General features: G+C 36.7%; 1 protein-coding gene across 1 annotated transcript; it reads right to left on the bottom strand.

Moving 5' to 3' along the window:
- Nucleotides 1-6,356: 6,356 nt before the first annotated feature.
- Nucleotides 6,357-8,359, bottom strand: LOC145082319 (cytochrome P450 Tp4149-like). The gene is made up of 2 exons (XM_079023310.1): nt 7,391-8,359; nt 6,357-7,238 (listed from the first exon to the last, which is right to left on the bottom strand). Exons 1-2 carry the CDS (start codon nt 8,300-8,302, stop codon nt 6,630-6,632), a joined length of 1,521 nt encoding a protein of 506 aa, XP_078879436.1. The 5' UTR covers nt 8,303-8,359; the 3' UTR covers nt 6,357-6,629.
- Between the last annotated feature and the right edge of the window lie 6,114 nt (nt 8,360-14,473).

Below are 14,473 nucleotides of genomic sequence, written 5' to 3'. Positions count from 1 at the left end.
CATTACCAAAGCCATATTCATAAAACATATCATAAGTCACACCATGAATCTAGACTATAATTTCCAAAACATATGTTCATTATCAGAGTAAAACATCCCAGGTTGACAAATCAATGGTGTGTGCCATGTGATCACCTCGAGCTCTTCCCTCCGCTACCGGAAGTACCTGAAACCAAAACTGAAAATTGTAAGAACGAAGCTTAGTGATTTCCCCATCCTACCACATACTGCACATACTAGGCCACGCCAGCTATTCTGGGCCTCGCCCCCTACCTCAGGCCTCGCCAACTACAACGGCCCCGCCTGACTTCGAGCCCCGCTCGGACACAGATCTGTTTCGCTTAGGCCTCGCCTGTCACTGGGCCTCGCCCGCCAACATATACTAACACATAACATATCACAACACATAAACTAAACATATACTACCGAATCCTGTTCTAAAGACCTCGCCTATCTTGGGCCTCGCCCATGTCCTACAACTGATGAGTCATGGAACCCCGTCCACGCTCCAACTGATAGTGAGATATTGGCCCGACCCACACTCACTCTTTCCCTAACCTGGGCCTCGCCCTTACTCTGCTGCTAATGAGATATGGAACACCGTCCATACTCTGCTGTGGTGAGATACGGTACCTCACCCACACTCACCTTCCTACCAGGCACATACATGCATCACACAGACAACAAGTATAACTTTCATGCAAACCATTCCTTAGGCACCCGCCCGCTACACTGGACCTCGTCCTGAATATCATACTAGCATACTTGTGCCTAGGGCTAACCCCCGGGTCTTCCTACTCATAACTACATGGGCCGGAATTGTGGCGGTAGACCCATTCACACAAGGGAAACTCACCTGCACTTGCTGAACTTGCTGATAACCCCTCTAGCTGCTGCCCGGCAACTCTCCGAACTCCTACTCCACTAGCTCCCCGAGCTACCAATATCAATGCAACACCTAGTCTAACTGTCCCCCGAAAGAAAACTAAGTCAAGTCTGGTCAAAGTCGACCTTCTAGGTCAACCCTACTCGCCGAGTCTGCCTACTGACTCGCCGAGTTCATATTCTCAGAGTCCTTCCATTCGCGACTCGACTCGCCGAGTCAGTCCATGACTCGCCGAGTCCACCGATTTCTGAGTCCTGACCTGTCCAACTCACCGAGTCCCCACTCAACTCACTGATCCGAGTCTTAACTCGAAGGGTTTGGGGTTTCGCGACTTAACTCGCCGAGTCCAAGGCAATCTTCAACAGACTCGCCGAGTTGTTCTTCCAACTCGCCGAGTTCCTGCCCAACTTCATCCAACTCTTCGAGTCCACCCATGTGACTCGCCGAGTTGCTCCAGTTCTTAATCCATTCAGTGGCGTTTTGAGCCATGCAGGGGCTCCAAATCATAGATCCATACCTCCAAATCCTATCCCTCACGTAAAGTTGCAAACTTTACGTGTAGCTAAGGAAATCTAGGCCCAAAACACTCCAAACTTAGGTTTAAGACAACCATACTTCACCTACACCCTCAAGACTGATACTTTATGATTTTCAAGGCCAGAATACACTTAGATCTGAAGTAGCAACTTCAGATTTGGGCTCCAACTCGAAATGATTCAAGGACATGGCATAAAAGCCCCAAAACTCATAACCAAGATAGATCTAGATGCAAAGGAGTCCAAGTACTAGTTTATTACCTCCAAATGCTCTGAAATGTCTTCCCAATCCCGGATCTATAGCCCCTTCTCGCACCTCCAAGATCCTTCTTCCTTCTCCAAGCTTTAATGCACTCTTCAAGGCAAGAATTAGCTCAAAAACGGATATGGTGGTTAGGGTTTGGTGTTATGGGTTAGAGAGGTAGTAAAGGAACCCTAGGGAAGAGAATGAGACGTTTAAATAGGCTCCAAGTCCCGGATTTAGGGTTTTCCTCATTCAGACCAGACTCGTCGAGTCCCCTTTGCCGACTCGCCAAGTCGGTTACTTAATTGATACCCCGGATCCCGCTCCAACTCGTTGAGTTCCTCCCTGGACTCGACGAGTTGACCCTTTGACTTAGAGTTTTCTTTCCCTTCCTGGCCTTTCTGATTTTTTGGGTGTTACACCTCCTAAGAGCGCACCTCTTCTATACGCTTAGCGTACTAGGCAAATAGACCGTATGCTCATCGTACTACATAGTACGCCCAACATACAAACAACTCATGCCCAAAATCCATTAAGTGCTTAATACTTGGCCCCACCAGTCTAAATCACAAATCTGAGCTATACTTAACATCCAAACCATAAAGTCACTGACTTGGTGACTTTGCATGCCCGAAACAAACCCAAACTCAAAAAATGGCATTCTACTTCCATAAAAGAGACCCTAACTCATTCATGAACCCAATAAGACCTTCAAGATGGCAACTTTCTGTCTTAGGGGCTCAAATAGCATCAAGGGTGGCAATCCCTAGTCTAAGAATCGAATTTGAACCATAAAGATTCATCCTTGGGACCAAAAAGGGACCAAAACCCAAAGATGGTAGATCTAAGAGATGAATGATCAAGTTCAAAGCTTTATACCTTCATCAAGCTGATAATGAGTCCTAAAAGCCAGATCCATAAGCCCCTCTTTGATCCCCATCTTTGCATCAAACTCCATCTTCTTGAAAATGGATCAAACACCCCAAAAATGGACTCTATAAGCTCAAAATGCCACCATGGATGATCCATGGATGATATATGACGATTTCTAGGGTTTAGAGGGGTGGAGGTTGAAGATATTAGGGTTAGGTTATGAGATAAGGAGCTTAAATAGGGTCCAAGACCTTAAAATAGGTTTCTGATCTGATTGGAGTACGCCCAGCGTACTCCGATGGACATTCGCAACCATCCTAGTTAGTACGCCAAGCGTACTCCAAGGTACGCCCAGCATACTACCTTCTTCACTAGTACACCCCGTGTATCCGGCTAAGCCTGAAAACCATGAAACTTCTGAAGGCCATAACTTCTTTGTTATAAGCCCAATTCTGACGATCCTTATATACATGGAAAGGTGACAAGAAGCCCTACACTTCTAACAAGTCAAACCTTTCTTAAGACCTTCCGAACAAAAATCCATTTTCCACAAAATCCTGAACTGCCACTTTACCGAAATACCCCTAGGCTCCAAAATACGAACCGAACACCCGTATCACTTCTAATACATCACCCGCACCCAAATGAGCCTAGATCTTACCTTCCCGAAAGCCATAATCTTTATAATGACCGACCTTTGAGCCACAGCCTCATACTAGGAGTCAATTCGGAATAGAGTCTTACAAAGAAGCTCCACACTTTTATCATCTCGTAATCGCCTCAAAATTTCCTTCACAAAAGTCCAATTTCCATAAAAGTCTGAGCTGACACTTTACCAATATACCCATTGGCTCCAAAACACAAACTGAATCCCCGGATCATCTAAATTTTCATCACCCACATCCAAATAGTTCCAGATCTCATTTCATCAAAGGTCCTAAGCCTGATAATAACCAATATTTGGTCACCATCTCAAAATAGGAAATGATTGGAATAAGGCGTTACAATTCAGGATCCGGTTGAGTTTCCCGGAAAAATTCGTCTTTCTGTGATGACTGACCGTATTCCGGGAGGAAGGGGAATTTTTTTGAAATGTGGTTGGGCTAAGTGGTTGCATCGTGTACTATTGTTGTGGTATTTTTGATAGATAAATTGTTGGGGTAGGAGTTGGAGGTGGTGCGAAATTGAAGACAAATCTATTTGTGGTCGATAAACTGACGACTCAACCCGACGAACATTTGCACGCGATTTGCTACGAGTGGTAAGTTGAGGGATTTTTGGATTCATTTTTGAAATGCAAAGGTTTTAAAAGTTGTGTAGAAGGTGGTTTGTGCATGAAAAATGTAATAGAAATGTTGTATTTATAGTGTTTTTTGAAAAAAAAAATAATACCAATTTCTAGCCATTGGCAACGGCTAGAAACGGCTCCTTCCCCATTTTTCGTGTGGCCAACCTATACATGAACAAACCCTTCTCGCATTTTTTGGCACCTCGGTAAGGTGTTTACCGTATACCGCTTCTTACCGCAGTATGCGGTACATGGTGCACGGTGTAGCCTTACCTGTGCGGCAAATTTACCTACTGATGAATGATTGGAAACATCCAAAAATTACTTAACCCCATACCAAAAAATTAAGCATCCAAATAACATTGCGATTCTCCACAAAATTATAATTGATTCAACCCAAAACCATTAGCAACACGTCTCATAGCTTAAGAGGAAATAATTGGTCACAATAATCAAATAAACACAAACCAGATTCATGAAAATTTAGATACGATGTCTAACAGTAAAGAATATCAATCGAAGCATCTAGTTCTTGTACTTAGATGACACTAATAACAAAAGTGCAATAGATACAAAATATTATGATATTGTTACCTAGGTTCTCGATCGAACTGAGAACGATGGTGTCTGGAATCGAAATCACGACCCTTGCGACTAGACATTGCTATTGGTAGGTCTTGTCACTTGTTGGCTTCATCTCATTCCAATTTAGGGGACATCAAAGTTGTCATGGGAATCAAAAGATTCCACCAGAGTTCAGTCGTGATCATCAATTGAGACATTCTAGAAATCGACTCAGTTCGTTTAGCAACTGGGTATTGCAACAATGTTCCTTACTGGCTTCGGGTACTAAAATGACTGAATCTTTGTTTTTTTTTCTAGGACTAATATTATAAAAGCCCTAAATTTTTAACGTGTAATTGGAAAAAGCCATAATATTTTTTTTATTATTGCTATGGCCACAACTTTCTCACAAAATTATCGATCTAGCCCACTTAAAGAGTTTCATGGTTAACTTGGTTGACTTTTTTGCAAAATCAGTCCTAAAATGTTCAAATTTAGTTCCTGAGGTTTGCAAAAAATTACACAACATGATTTTTTAACTTTATTCTTCATTTTTTGTATACTTTATTTATTTTTGGGTTTTTTTTATAAATATATGTACATTTTTTATTTTATTTTTTTATATACACTTGTTTATTTTCATTTTTTTTACTTTTCAACAATTTGATTTTTTTTTACCTTTTGTTTTCTATTTTTTTTAGTGTATATATAGAGTATATTACAGTTTTTTTTCATTTTTCTTTTCGTATTATATTTTTAATTTTTTCATCTTTTTATTTATATATTTTTTCTTATTTGTTTTCCAGTTTTTTTTTTGTTGTATTTTTAACCTTTTTATTGACCTTTTTCGAGAAATATAAAATCAATTAATATATTAGAGTATATTACAATTTTGATAATTTATAGTTTTTGTAGTTTTTTTATTTTTTTTCAAGCAAATAAAATAGTTATATTTATATTTGTAATTTCGGTCCAACTTATTTTCTTTTTATTCTTTTTTTCTTTAGTGTTATTATATTTATGTTACGAAAAAATGAAAATTAAAAAAATAGCTTGTTTATTGAGAATTAGTGTTTCAATGTGTTATATAACTTGCAAATTAAATCATATTTCTGATATCAATAGTTTAAATTCAAGATAATATCTTTCAATTTGATAATAGACTAAAAGAAAGAAAAAAAATATAATAATAGTCGGTCTCTATAAAAAAAAACTCGTTATAGTAATTTAAATTAAATTCAAGTTCGTTTACTTTAATCAAAATAAATAAAAACATTAGAAAAACCATAAATAACTAAAATAGAAAAAAAAATAGAAAACAAAAAGTAAAAAAAAAAAATTGTTGAAAAATAAAGTTAAAAAATGAAAATAAATAAAGTATATAAAAAAGAAATAAAAAATGTATATATATATATATATATATATATATATATATATATATATATATATATATATATATTTATAAAAAAACCGAAAATAAATAAAGTTTACAAAAAAACGAAAAATAAACTTAAAACTATGTGGTGTACTTTTTTGCAAACCCAGAGACTAAATTTAAACTTTTTAGGACTGATTTTGCAAAAAAATTAACCAAGTTAACCATGAAACTTAAGTGGGCTAGAGTGATAATTCTACGAGAAAGCTGTGGCCAGAGCAATAATAAAAAAAAATATTAGGGTTTTTTCCAATTACGCGTTAAAAATTTAAGATTTTTATAATATTAGTCCTTTTTTTTATGCAGCAGGGTTTACAAGAAGAGGATTCGCAGAGGCGCCATGAAATAGCTCAATATGCAGCAGGGTTTACAAGAAGAGGATTCGCAGAGGCGCCATAAAATAGCTCAAGATATTGGGAATTTTTGGAAAGAGGAATTAAATAAATTAAAAAAAAAAAAAAAAACACAAAAAAAAGAGTAACTACTCATAATAAATTCAGCCAACTCAGGTGAAGGTTACTGCAAAAATAGGTAAAACCATAAATGCAATAAATGAACCCATTACACAAATCTTAGGCTTCAAGAAACCTAAAAACACCAAAAAATAAAACTCATAATTTTATGAAAATTTATGGGCTTTTATGACAATAGCCCCTAAAATTAATATTATAGTTACATTTAGATGATATTATTGCGATCCCACCCAAATAAAAATCGATCTAGTTATATTATCATCTAATTTAAATTGGACACCGGTGGTGAGTTCAAATCCTAGATTTGCCCCTGATTACATTTGGCAACTACTAGAAGTGAGGATTGGGCACAACGAGTAAAGGGAACTTTCTATGGAGTGTAAGGCCAGTGTACTCGCTCATGTCGAGTTCCTCCCCTCTCACATCATCTGGCAATGCCAAATCATATTTGTACACAAGATTAGCCAAAACAAGCTCCTTAATAACTATTGCAAACTGAATACCAGGACACCCTCTTCTTCCAGCACCAAATGGAAGGAACTCAAAGTGCACCCCTTTATAGTCAATACAACTATTCAGAAACCTCTCTGGCTTAAACTCCTCAGCATCCTCCCAGAGTGAAGGATCTCTTCCTATTGCCCAAGCATTAATAATCACTTGAGTACCTGCTTGAATGTCATACCCCATTAATTTCACATATTCTGATGATTTTCGAGAAATGAGTAGAGGGAGTGGAGTATGCAACCGGAGAGTCTCTTTGAGGACAGCATGTAAGTAATGCATTTTTTCCAAATCTTCCTCACTGATCATAGATTTTCCTTGTGCTATTTCACTGACCTCTTTCTGCAACTTTTTCATTACTCTCGGATGTCTTATTAGCTCGCTGATTGCCCACTCTATGGCTGCGAATGTAGTATCAGTTCCAGCAGCAAATACGTCCTACAAGATATACCAAAAAACAAAAATTATTTAACCATGAATATTAATGATCCTAAAACATATTAGTATAATGTATGTGTGGAGCATTAATGCTAGCTATATAGTTTTAATCTTTCCATGACTAACTAAAGAGAGAGGCTGAACAAACTTACAATGATAGTTGCTTTAATGATATCTCTGTCAAGGATAAAGTTGGTAGTATTTTCTCTTTGAGCATCGAGTAAGATATCAACGTAATCCTGGTTTTCATAGTTTTCACCACCTATATCGCCTTCCACTGCTCTTTTCTTATTTATATGTTCTTCAAGAACACTCTCGAGAAACTCATCAAATTCTTCAGCGACTTTTTTTGTTCTTGCCTCTAGACCACTCAGTCGATCCACCCACGACAACCATCCAATATAATTTCCAACGGAAAAGGCACCAAGCAGATACGCAAACCTTGCCAACAAGTCATTGAACTTCATCCCATGATATGTCCTCCCCAGAGCCACCCTACAAACTATATTGTTTGTAAGCGAATTTAGCAAATCGCCTAAATCAACTAAAGAACCACAATTTTCTCCAATCTTGTCAATCAAAAGACGAGTCTCCTCTTCTCTCACTCTTCTAAATGACTGAACTCTTCTACTGCTTAGAAGCGCAAGCACTGCAATGCTCCTCACCTGCCTCCAATACTCTCCATATTGAGAAAATGCTATGTTCTTAGATCCATAAGTAAGCGTGTCAGGAATACTTAATTTGGGTCTGTTGGCGAAGATTACATCATGGGTTTTTAAGATTTCCCGGGCTGCTTCAGCTGTTGAGGCTACAAGCACGGGTACACTGCCAAGTTGAATGAGCACAAGCGGACCATGTGCTTGGGTTAAGGCCTGAAGAGAACGATGGGGGTTCGAGCCTAGCTGATGAAGGTTTCCAATGATTGGAAGCTTTCTTGGGGATGGTGGTTGGTTTTTGCGAGTCTTCGAAGCAGATGAAAACATTTTATAAGGAATGAATAGCAGTAGCACAATTAGCGTTAAAATAAGAGGGAAAAGAGGGAGATCAAATGACAAAAACATCATTTCTTAATAAATCGTACAAGCTAAGCAATTAACTCTAGCTTAAGAGGTTGTGTATGGACAGGATTGGGTGTATGCCTATATATAGACTTAATTTAAGAATATTAGCTGTTGTTAATTACACCCCGTTAGTGTGAGAGCAAGTTGTGTGAGGATTTTTATTAGTTTATCTTATTTGTGTGCCCCAAGATCAGATTTGATTTTCATTTTGCATCTTTGTATATATTTATATAGTATATATATTATATTATATATAAAGATTGTTGTCGTTTTTCACGTGGCAAATTACTATATTAGGCCATGCTAAAATATCCAATTTACATAAATGGCGAATGGGTTTTCCTTTAATTTTCAAACACTATCCAAATTACAAACTGCTCCTTAGACTCTTCTGCATTATTCACAAACTACTCATCTTTCATTTATTTTAAATTTTTGTTGTCTTAGAAAAATTACAAGTTTAACCCCTACAACAATTTTCCTTCTTATATTATCAAATATTTATAGAAATAGTCTCTACTGCCTATATTATATATACATAAATGATATATAATTGAGAAATATTCAGAAAAATCCTAATATTTTAAGAAAATTTAAAAAAGAGACTCAAAAAAAATTGAAGTGACATCCGACTCTTCAAAAAAAAAATCTTTATCTTCTTTACCCATCATACAATCCATCTTCCTCTTCCTTTGAAACTATATAGAAATGAATCTCGACATCAACGTTTTATACACATATTCAAGTCTGCTTAACAACGAAGATTCGTTCATCCAAATAATCCTTTACTTAATTTCAATCCATCCACAAATCATAGAATGTCCAATTTCCAATCCTCTTAATCTCCATTCAAATTATCGAAACACCATTTACTAGTCTCAAAATCTCGTTTTGCTGTCAAACAATTTTGAAATCATATCAATCATTAATCAAAACACACCATCATTTGCATCGTTAAATAGCCAATTTCAATCCAAGTAACAACACAAAAAGATCTTCAACAACTCCAAAAATATTGTAACAATTGCGAAAATTGTCACTGGTCGTTAACCGCTAAAAGTGACAAACATCAAGTAATAGAATTAATACGTAGACAAAACTACAAAAATGATCCCTGTTATGTATTTTTTCCAAGGTTTACTCCAAACATCATATTTTTTTTGGCTCTGTAGTCATTTTGAGCTAGTTTTGTTGTGTTTTTAGTCCTTTGGAAAACTGAAAAGACTAAATTGCTCTTCTGATATTTTTTTAGGTTTTTTAATTAAATTTAATGTTTTATTAAATTCAAAGATAGGGCCCTACACACACATATACACACAGTCATACACACATTCTTTCTCTCTCTCTCTATCTTTTCTCTCTCTCTCTCCACCAAAAAAAACCCATCTTGAATATTAGGTTAGCATTTAACATGTTGTTTGTCTCCTTCTTTGCTTCAAGTTAAACAATTCAAGATGTTTAAGAGGTTAGGGAAGATTGGAGGAGGTAAAACCGATTCAGATCACTATGTGTTTTGTTGGTTTTGATTGATTAGTTTGAAAGCAATCAAGTATTAGAAGAATCGAAAGCTTAGAATATGTTTAATTCGATATCGAAAAAAGGGTGTTAAATTATTATCATTAAAGTCACTGAAGGATCGCGAATCATGAATTAGGAATAAGGAACATTCTTTTTGTTTATCACACTAAAATGTGTCACTATTGCTATTAGTGTGGGTTTTGATTTGATCATTTGTTCTTTGTTTTTTTTTGGATTTGCGAACAAAAACCTAGTTCCATCCATCAACAACCCATTCGCAAATGCCTTATTCTCTCTAACATTGAGCCTAAACAGATCAAAGTTTGGTTTCAGAATCGAAGGTACGAAACCTACAAACCTTTATCTCTTCTTCCTCTTCAACTTCAAAGATTTTCATGTCCTAATTTTTGGTTATGGTGTTCGTGTTCTTGGTTATGGTGTTCGTGTTCGTGCTCGTTTTCATTTATTTTGTTTTGTACTGCATATGCATAGAGAAATAGAGGATAGAAGCTTCACGCCTTCAATGCACGAATCGTAAACTATCAGCGATGAATAAACTCCTCATGGAAGAAAACAATCGATTACAGAAAAAAGTGTCGCATCTGGTGTATGAAAATGAATTTTTTCGCCAACATACTCCTCAGAATGTAAACATTTTTCATTGAAAACAATTCGCATTAGCATTTTTAAGTTCTATAAAATTGATTCATCAAGCTTTGTCATACTACAAGCGACTCGTCATTCAAAAGGTACGAGTTGTGAGTCAGTGATGACGAGTCATTTGACTCAGAATCCACCACAGAATGCTAGTCCTGCTAGGTTAGTCACGATTCATTCATTTTTTTTTCTTCGTTTTCTTTACAATCGAACAACATGTTATGCATTTATTTTTGTTAATTTTGTAAAGTGATTATTGAATTGATGAACTGAAGATAAAATTTTTGAGATGGGTTTTTTCTGGTGCATATATATATATATATATATATATATATATATATATATATATATATATATATATATATATATAACATACACGTTCAGTTATTGTAAATTATAAAAGTGAATAATATTACGAAATACTATGTGAATTTGAATGTTGAGTTCTAACAGATGGTTTTTACTACAAATGAAGTAAAACTATTCTTAGAATCATTCATAAAGTATTGGAAGTCTTATGAGATTCCAATCAAATGTTAAACGATGAAATTTAAGGAAAATATAAAATTTGAAATAAGTAAAATTTTATTATTGAAAGTTGTAGATAATCTCGTTATAAACATTTAGGCGAAAACCTCATCAAAATCCGAGTTATAACGAAGAAGTTATGACCAATCGAAGATCGGCGACAAAACCTGCACGGCGTCGAATGACGTAAAAAGTAAGTTTTTGATAAACTACTTTTTAGCCTTAGTAATCTAAAGGAAAGTCGTAGTATTCGTTAAACCAAGAAGTTCGATAAAAAGAACGCCAAAATCTGACTTCGTATGAGGAAATTATGATTTTTCTAAGTTTCAGCTTACCAGTAGACAGCAAAAACTCGAAGTTTAGATCGATTGATTTTTAGCCGACACAACCTAAACGAGAATTGAAGATCTCGTCAATAGTAGTACAACAGTAAAAAGTCTGACGAAAACGGATATCAGATGAAGAAGTTATGAATTTTTAACGGATTTTCCAGTCCCGGTCTGTTAAAAATAATAATATTAATAATAATGTCAAAACTAGCCTACGAAGTCTAAACGAAAGTTGTAGAGCATAATTTTGCCTACACGTGCATATATAGAACGTCAAAAACAGAGCCTGTATGCAAAAGTTATGGATTTTAGAAGATTTTCGTTCAATTTCTGAGGAATTTCGCTTAGATAAGACCGACCACGTCATCAGGTCCTAGCTGGCGCCCCGTGTCCAACGTCGTGACTCATCCGGAAGAAGCAGCCGACGCGTGTACAGGGACTCCTCACTTCCGAAGTCGTGACGCGTCCGAGGTGCGACGTGTGTCGCCGTCCGAGCCGAGCCAGCAGGCGTCCGACCCTCGCATCCGAGCCTCGCTGGCCTTCGCTGCTTCTGCCGTGTGTTCTTCCTTCGGCCGAAGATCCGAGCCACGTGCCTATATATAGTGGCTGCGAGATCTCCCGGGTAAACCTTGGAAATTGCCACTTTTTACCCCCAAAAATCAATATTTCTTGCAAATCAACTTCCCTCGAAGCCCCAGGATTATTTCCAACGCCCGAAACACGCCCCGAAGTTCCCGAGAAGTCCGAAAAATTTATCTTTTCGGTTTTGAAGCTCTACCTTCGCAGAGCCCAGTTTTCAATATATCTCCCGTTTTTATAGAAGAAAGTTATTTAGAGTAACGAAGTGCTGCACAAATTACTATTTTAACCCCCGGTTATTTCACGGTGAGTTTAATATATAGGAACAATTGTATGTTATGTGTTATGTGTGCTATGTGCTTTTCAGTGTTATTATTCCGGGTTATTTTCCCGTGTTATTTTTATTCGCTATTTTTAATAGCAAAGAAATACCTTTGACCATGTGATCAGTGAAAAGACTTAGATTCACATCGATACTGGTATGTAGCCTCTGGCCATGTAGAACATGTCTCCGTAAGGGAATGAATTCTATTCTATGGTATTGGCAGAAGGTTAGACAGAGCTATAAGCCTAAAATCTACCAAAATGTTAATCCGAAGTTGTATGTCTTCTGTGCCATTTGGGCCAAAGCTTTATTGATGTATATCAAGTATGAAAATTGTTATGTTTTATTGATTGTATATCTTTGAATCAAATCAATGATTGATATGGAAAGTTTGTCACATTATTCACATATGCCTTTGTTGTTCCTTGTTCCTCTTTGCTTCTGTCATATTGAAGTATATATACGTGACATAACGTTATATTGTATCTATTATTGAACTCACTAAGCATCACCGCTTACCCTCTCAATGTTTAACAAATTGCAAGAGATAAGCATCCAGTATAGTTATATATTGATAGAAGATTTTTGAATAGTTTGAAACTATTGTATTGATAAAAGATTATGAATAGTTTGAAACTATTGTATTTTGTACTCCCATATGTATAAAACTATAGAATCCTGAGAAGTTATGTAATATATAACACTTTGAAATAGTCGGTTTGTATCCAATAGTTTGTAATCACTTTATCAATATAAAATATTGTTTTTATGAATATGCATGTAGCATGTTTTGGAGTAACTATATTGTCAAGTATGAAAGTTTAGGTCTTTCAGAAATACGAAAGTGAGGGTCTTTCAATATATATATATATATATATATATATATATATATATATATATATATATATATATATATATATGTAACTCCCGGAATCTAGAAGATTAATTTTGGAAATAAATCCCCTTTCCTAGGGACCAACACGACGAGTTGATGGTGGGAAACTCGACGTGTTGGAGGCTTTTGGGACGAGCGTTTTTATGAACCAACACGGCGAGTTGGTGAAGGGAAATCGGCAAGTTGGAGACTGATTGAGAAACCTTAACTTTTAGGTTGTTGCACCCTATTTATAGGCCTTAAGTTCTTTGGCTGGCCTCCTTACCAGCCTCCTCTGTCCAGAAACCCTAAAATCAAGCCTTATCTTCCATTATTGAGTGTGAGAGCATTGGGAGAGCCTTGAGAGTTCATTTTTGGTGCATGTTGAAGGAGCTAAGGAATTAGGAGTTGCTTGGCTTGAAGAAGAAGTCTTGGATCCATAATCTTTGTCTCATTTGCCAAGTTTTTGAGGTATCAAGTTCTCACCTAGCTTATTAGTTGCTTAGATCTCTTCTTGGGTTAGATTTTATGCTTTTAGACATGGTTGGGTGGATGTTGGGGATTAGGACGTCACAAATAATTATTCTTTCATATCTAAGGTCTTCATGATCTCTTTTGGCATAACGGTGCCAACTTTATGGATTTAAGGGCTTCGTCCATTCATTAAGTCTTTCATTTAGCCTTTTTTGAGCTTTTGAGCTCCCTTAGTCATACTTAATGTAACGCCCCGATTCTCAGGTATTGTTCAATTATAGTTTCTTGGTTTTGGCCCTAGTCGACCAGTCGGTTATCCTACTCATCGAGTAGCAGCGAGAGCGGATCGCGACTTAAGTGACTGGCTCGGCGAGTCCACTAGTGGGACTCGGCGAGTAGGATCTGGCAAGTGAAACCCTAATTTCCGGGGTTTGTGCCTCTATTTAAAGGAGCCTTAGCCTCCCTTGGGTCTCTTTGTAGTCTTAGAGAGCCCCTAATTCGAGTGTGTGTGCTTGTTGAGTGTGTGAAGCTTGAATAGAAGATTTTGAAGGAGAAGGCTTGAAGGAAGAGAAGGTTGGAGCAAGTTAGGTGGGGAAATCTGCACTATTTTTAGTTGTCATCTTCCAGAGGTATCCTAAATTACCAACTCTTCTGTGAGTTTTCCTTTTTATTAAAGTTCTAGGGTTTTCTATGGACCTTAAAGGTTGATAAGTTGAACAATGAGTTGGATCTGAAGTTGTAACTTCATATCTAAACCCTCTCTAAGCTCTAGAAACATAAAGTCTCAAGAATTGATCATGTATGAGGTCCCTCTTGGGCATGAAGCCCCATTAAGAGCTTAGAATTGGCATTTAGAGCCTTAAATGCAATGCATGTACGTAAAGTTTATG

This window comes from Lactuca serriola, chromosome 1, assembly GCF_051521515.1.
Source record: "Lactuca serriola cultivar US96UC23 chromosome 1, Lser_US96UC23_V15, whole genome shotgun sequence".
In the NCBI taxonomy this organism is placed as follows: domain Eukaryota; kingdom Viridiplantae; phylum Streptophyta; class Magnoliopsida; order Asterales; family Asteraceae; genus Lactuca; species Lactuca serriola.
This window is presented reverse-complemented; position numbering and strand designations above follow the sequence as displayed.

Excerpts from the sequence above, each read along its gene's own strand:
- LOC145082319 (XM_079023310.1), bottom strand. The coding sequence starts at position 8,302 with ATGATGTTTTTGTCATTTGATCTCCCTCTTTTCCCTCTTATTTTAACG. Across the intron at positions 7,239-7,390 it reads TCATTAAAGCAACTATCATT|GACGTATTTGCTGCTGGAAC; the intron begins GTAAGTTTGTTC and ends TATATCTTGTAG.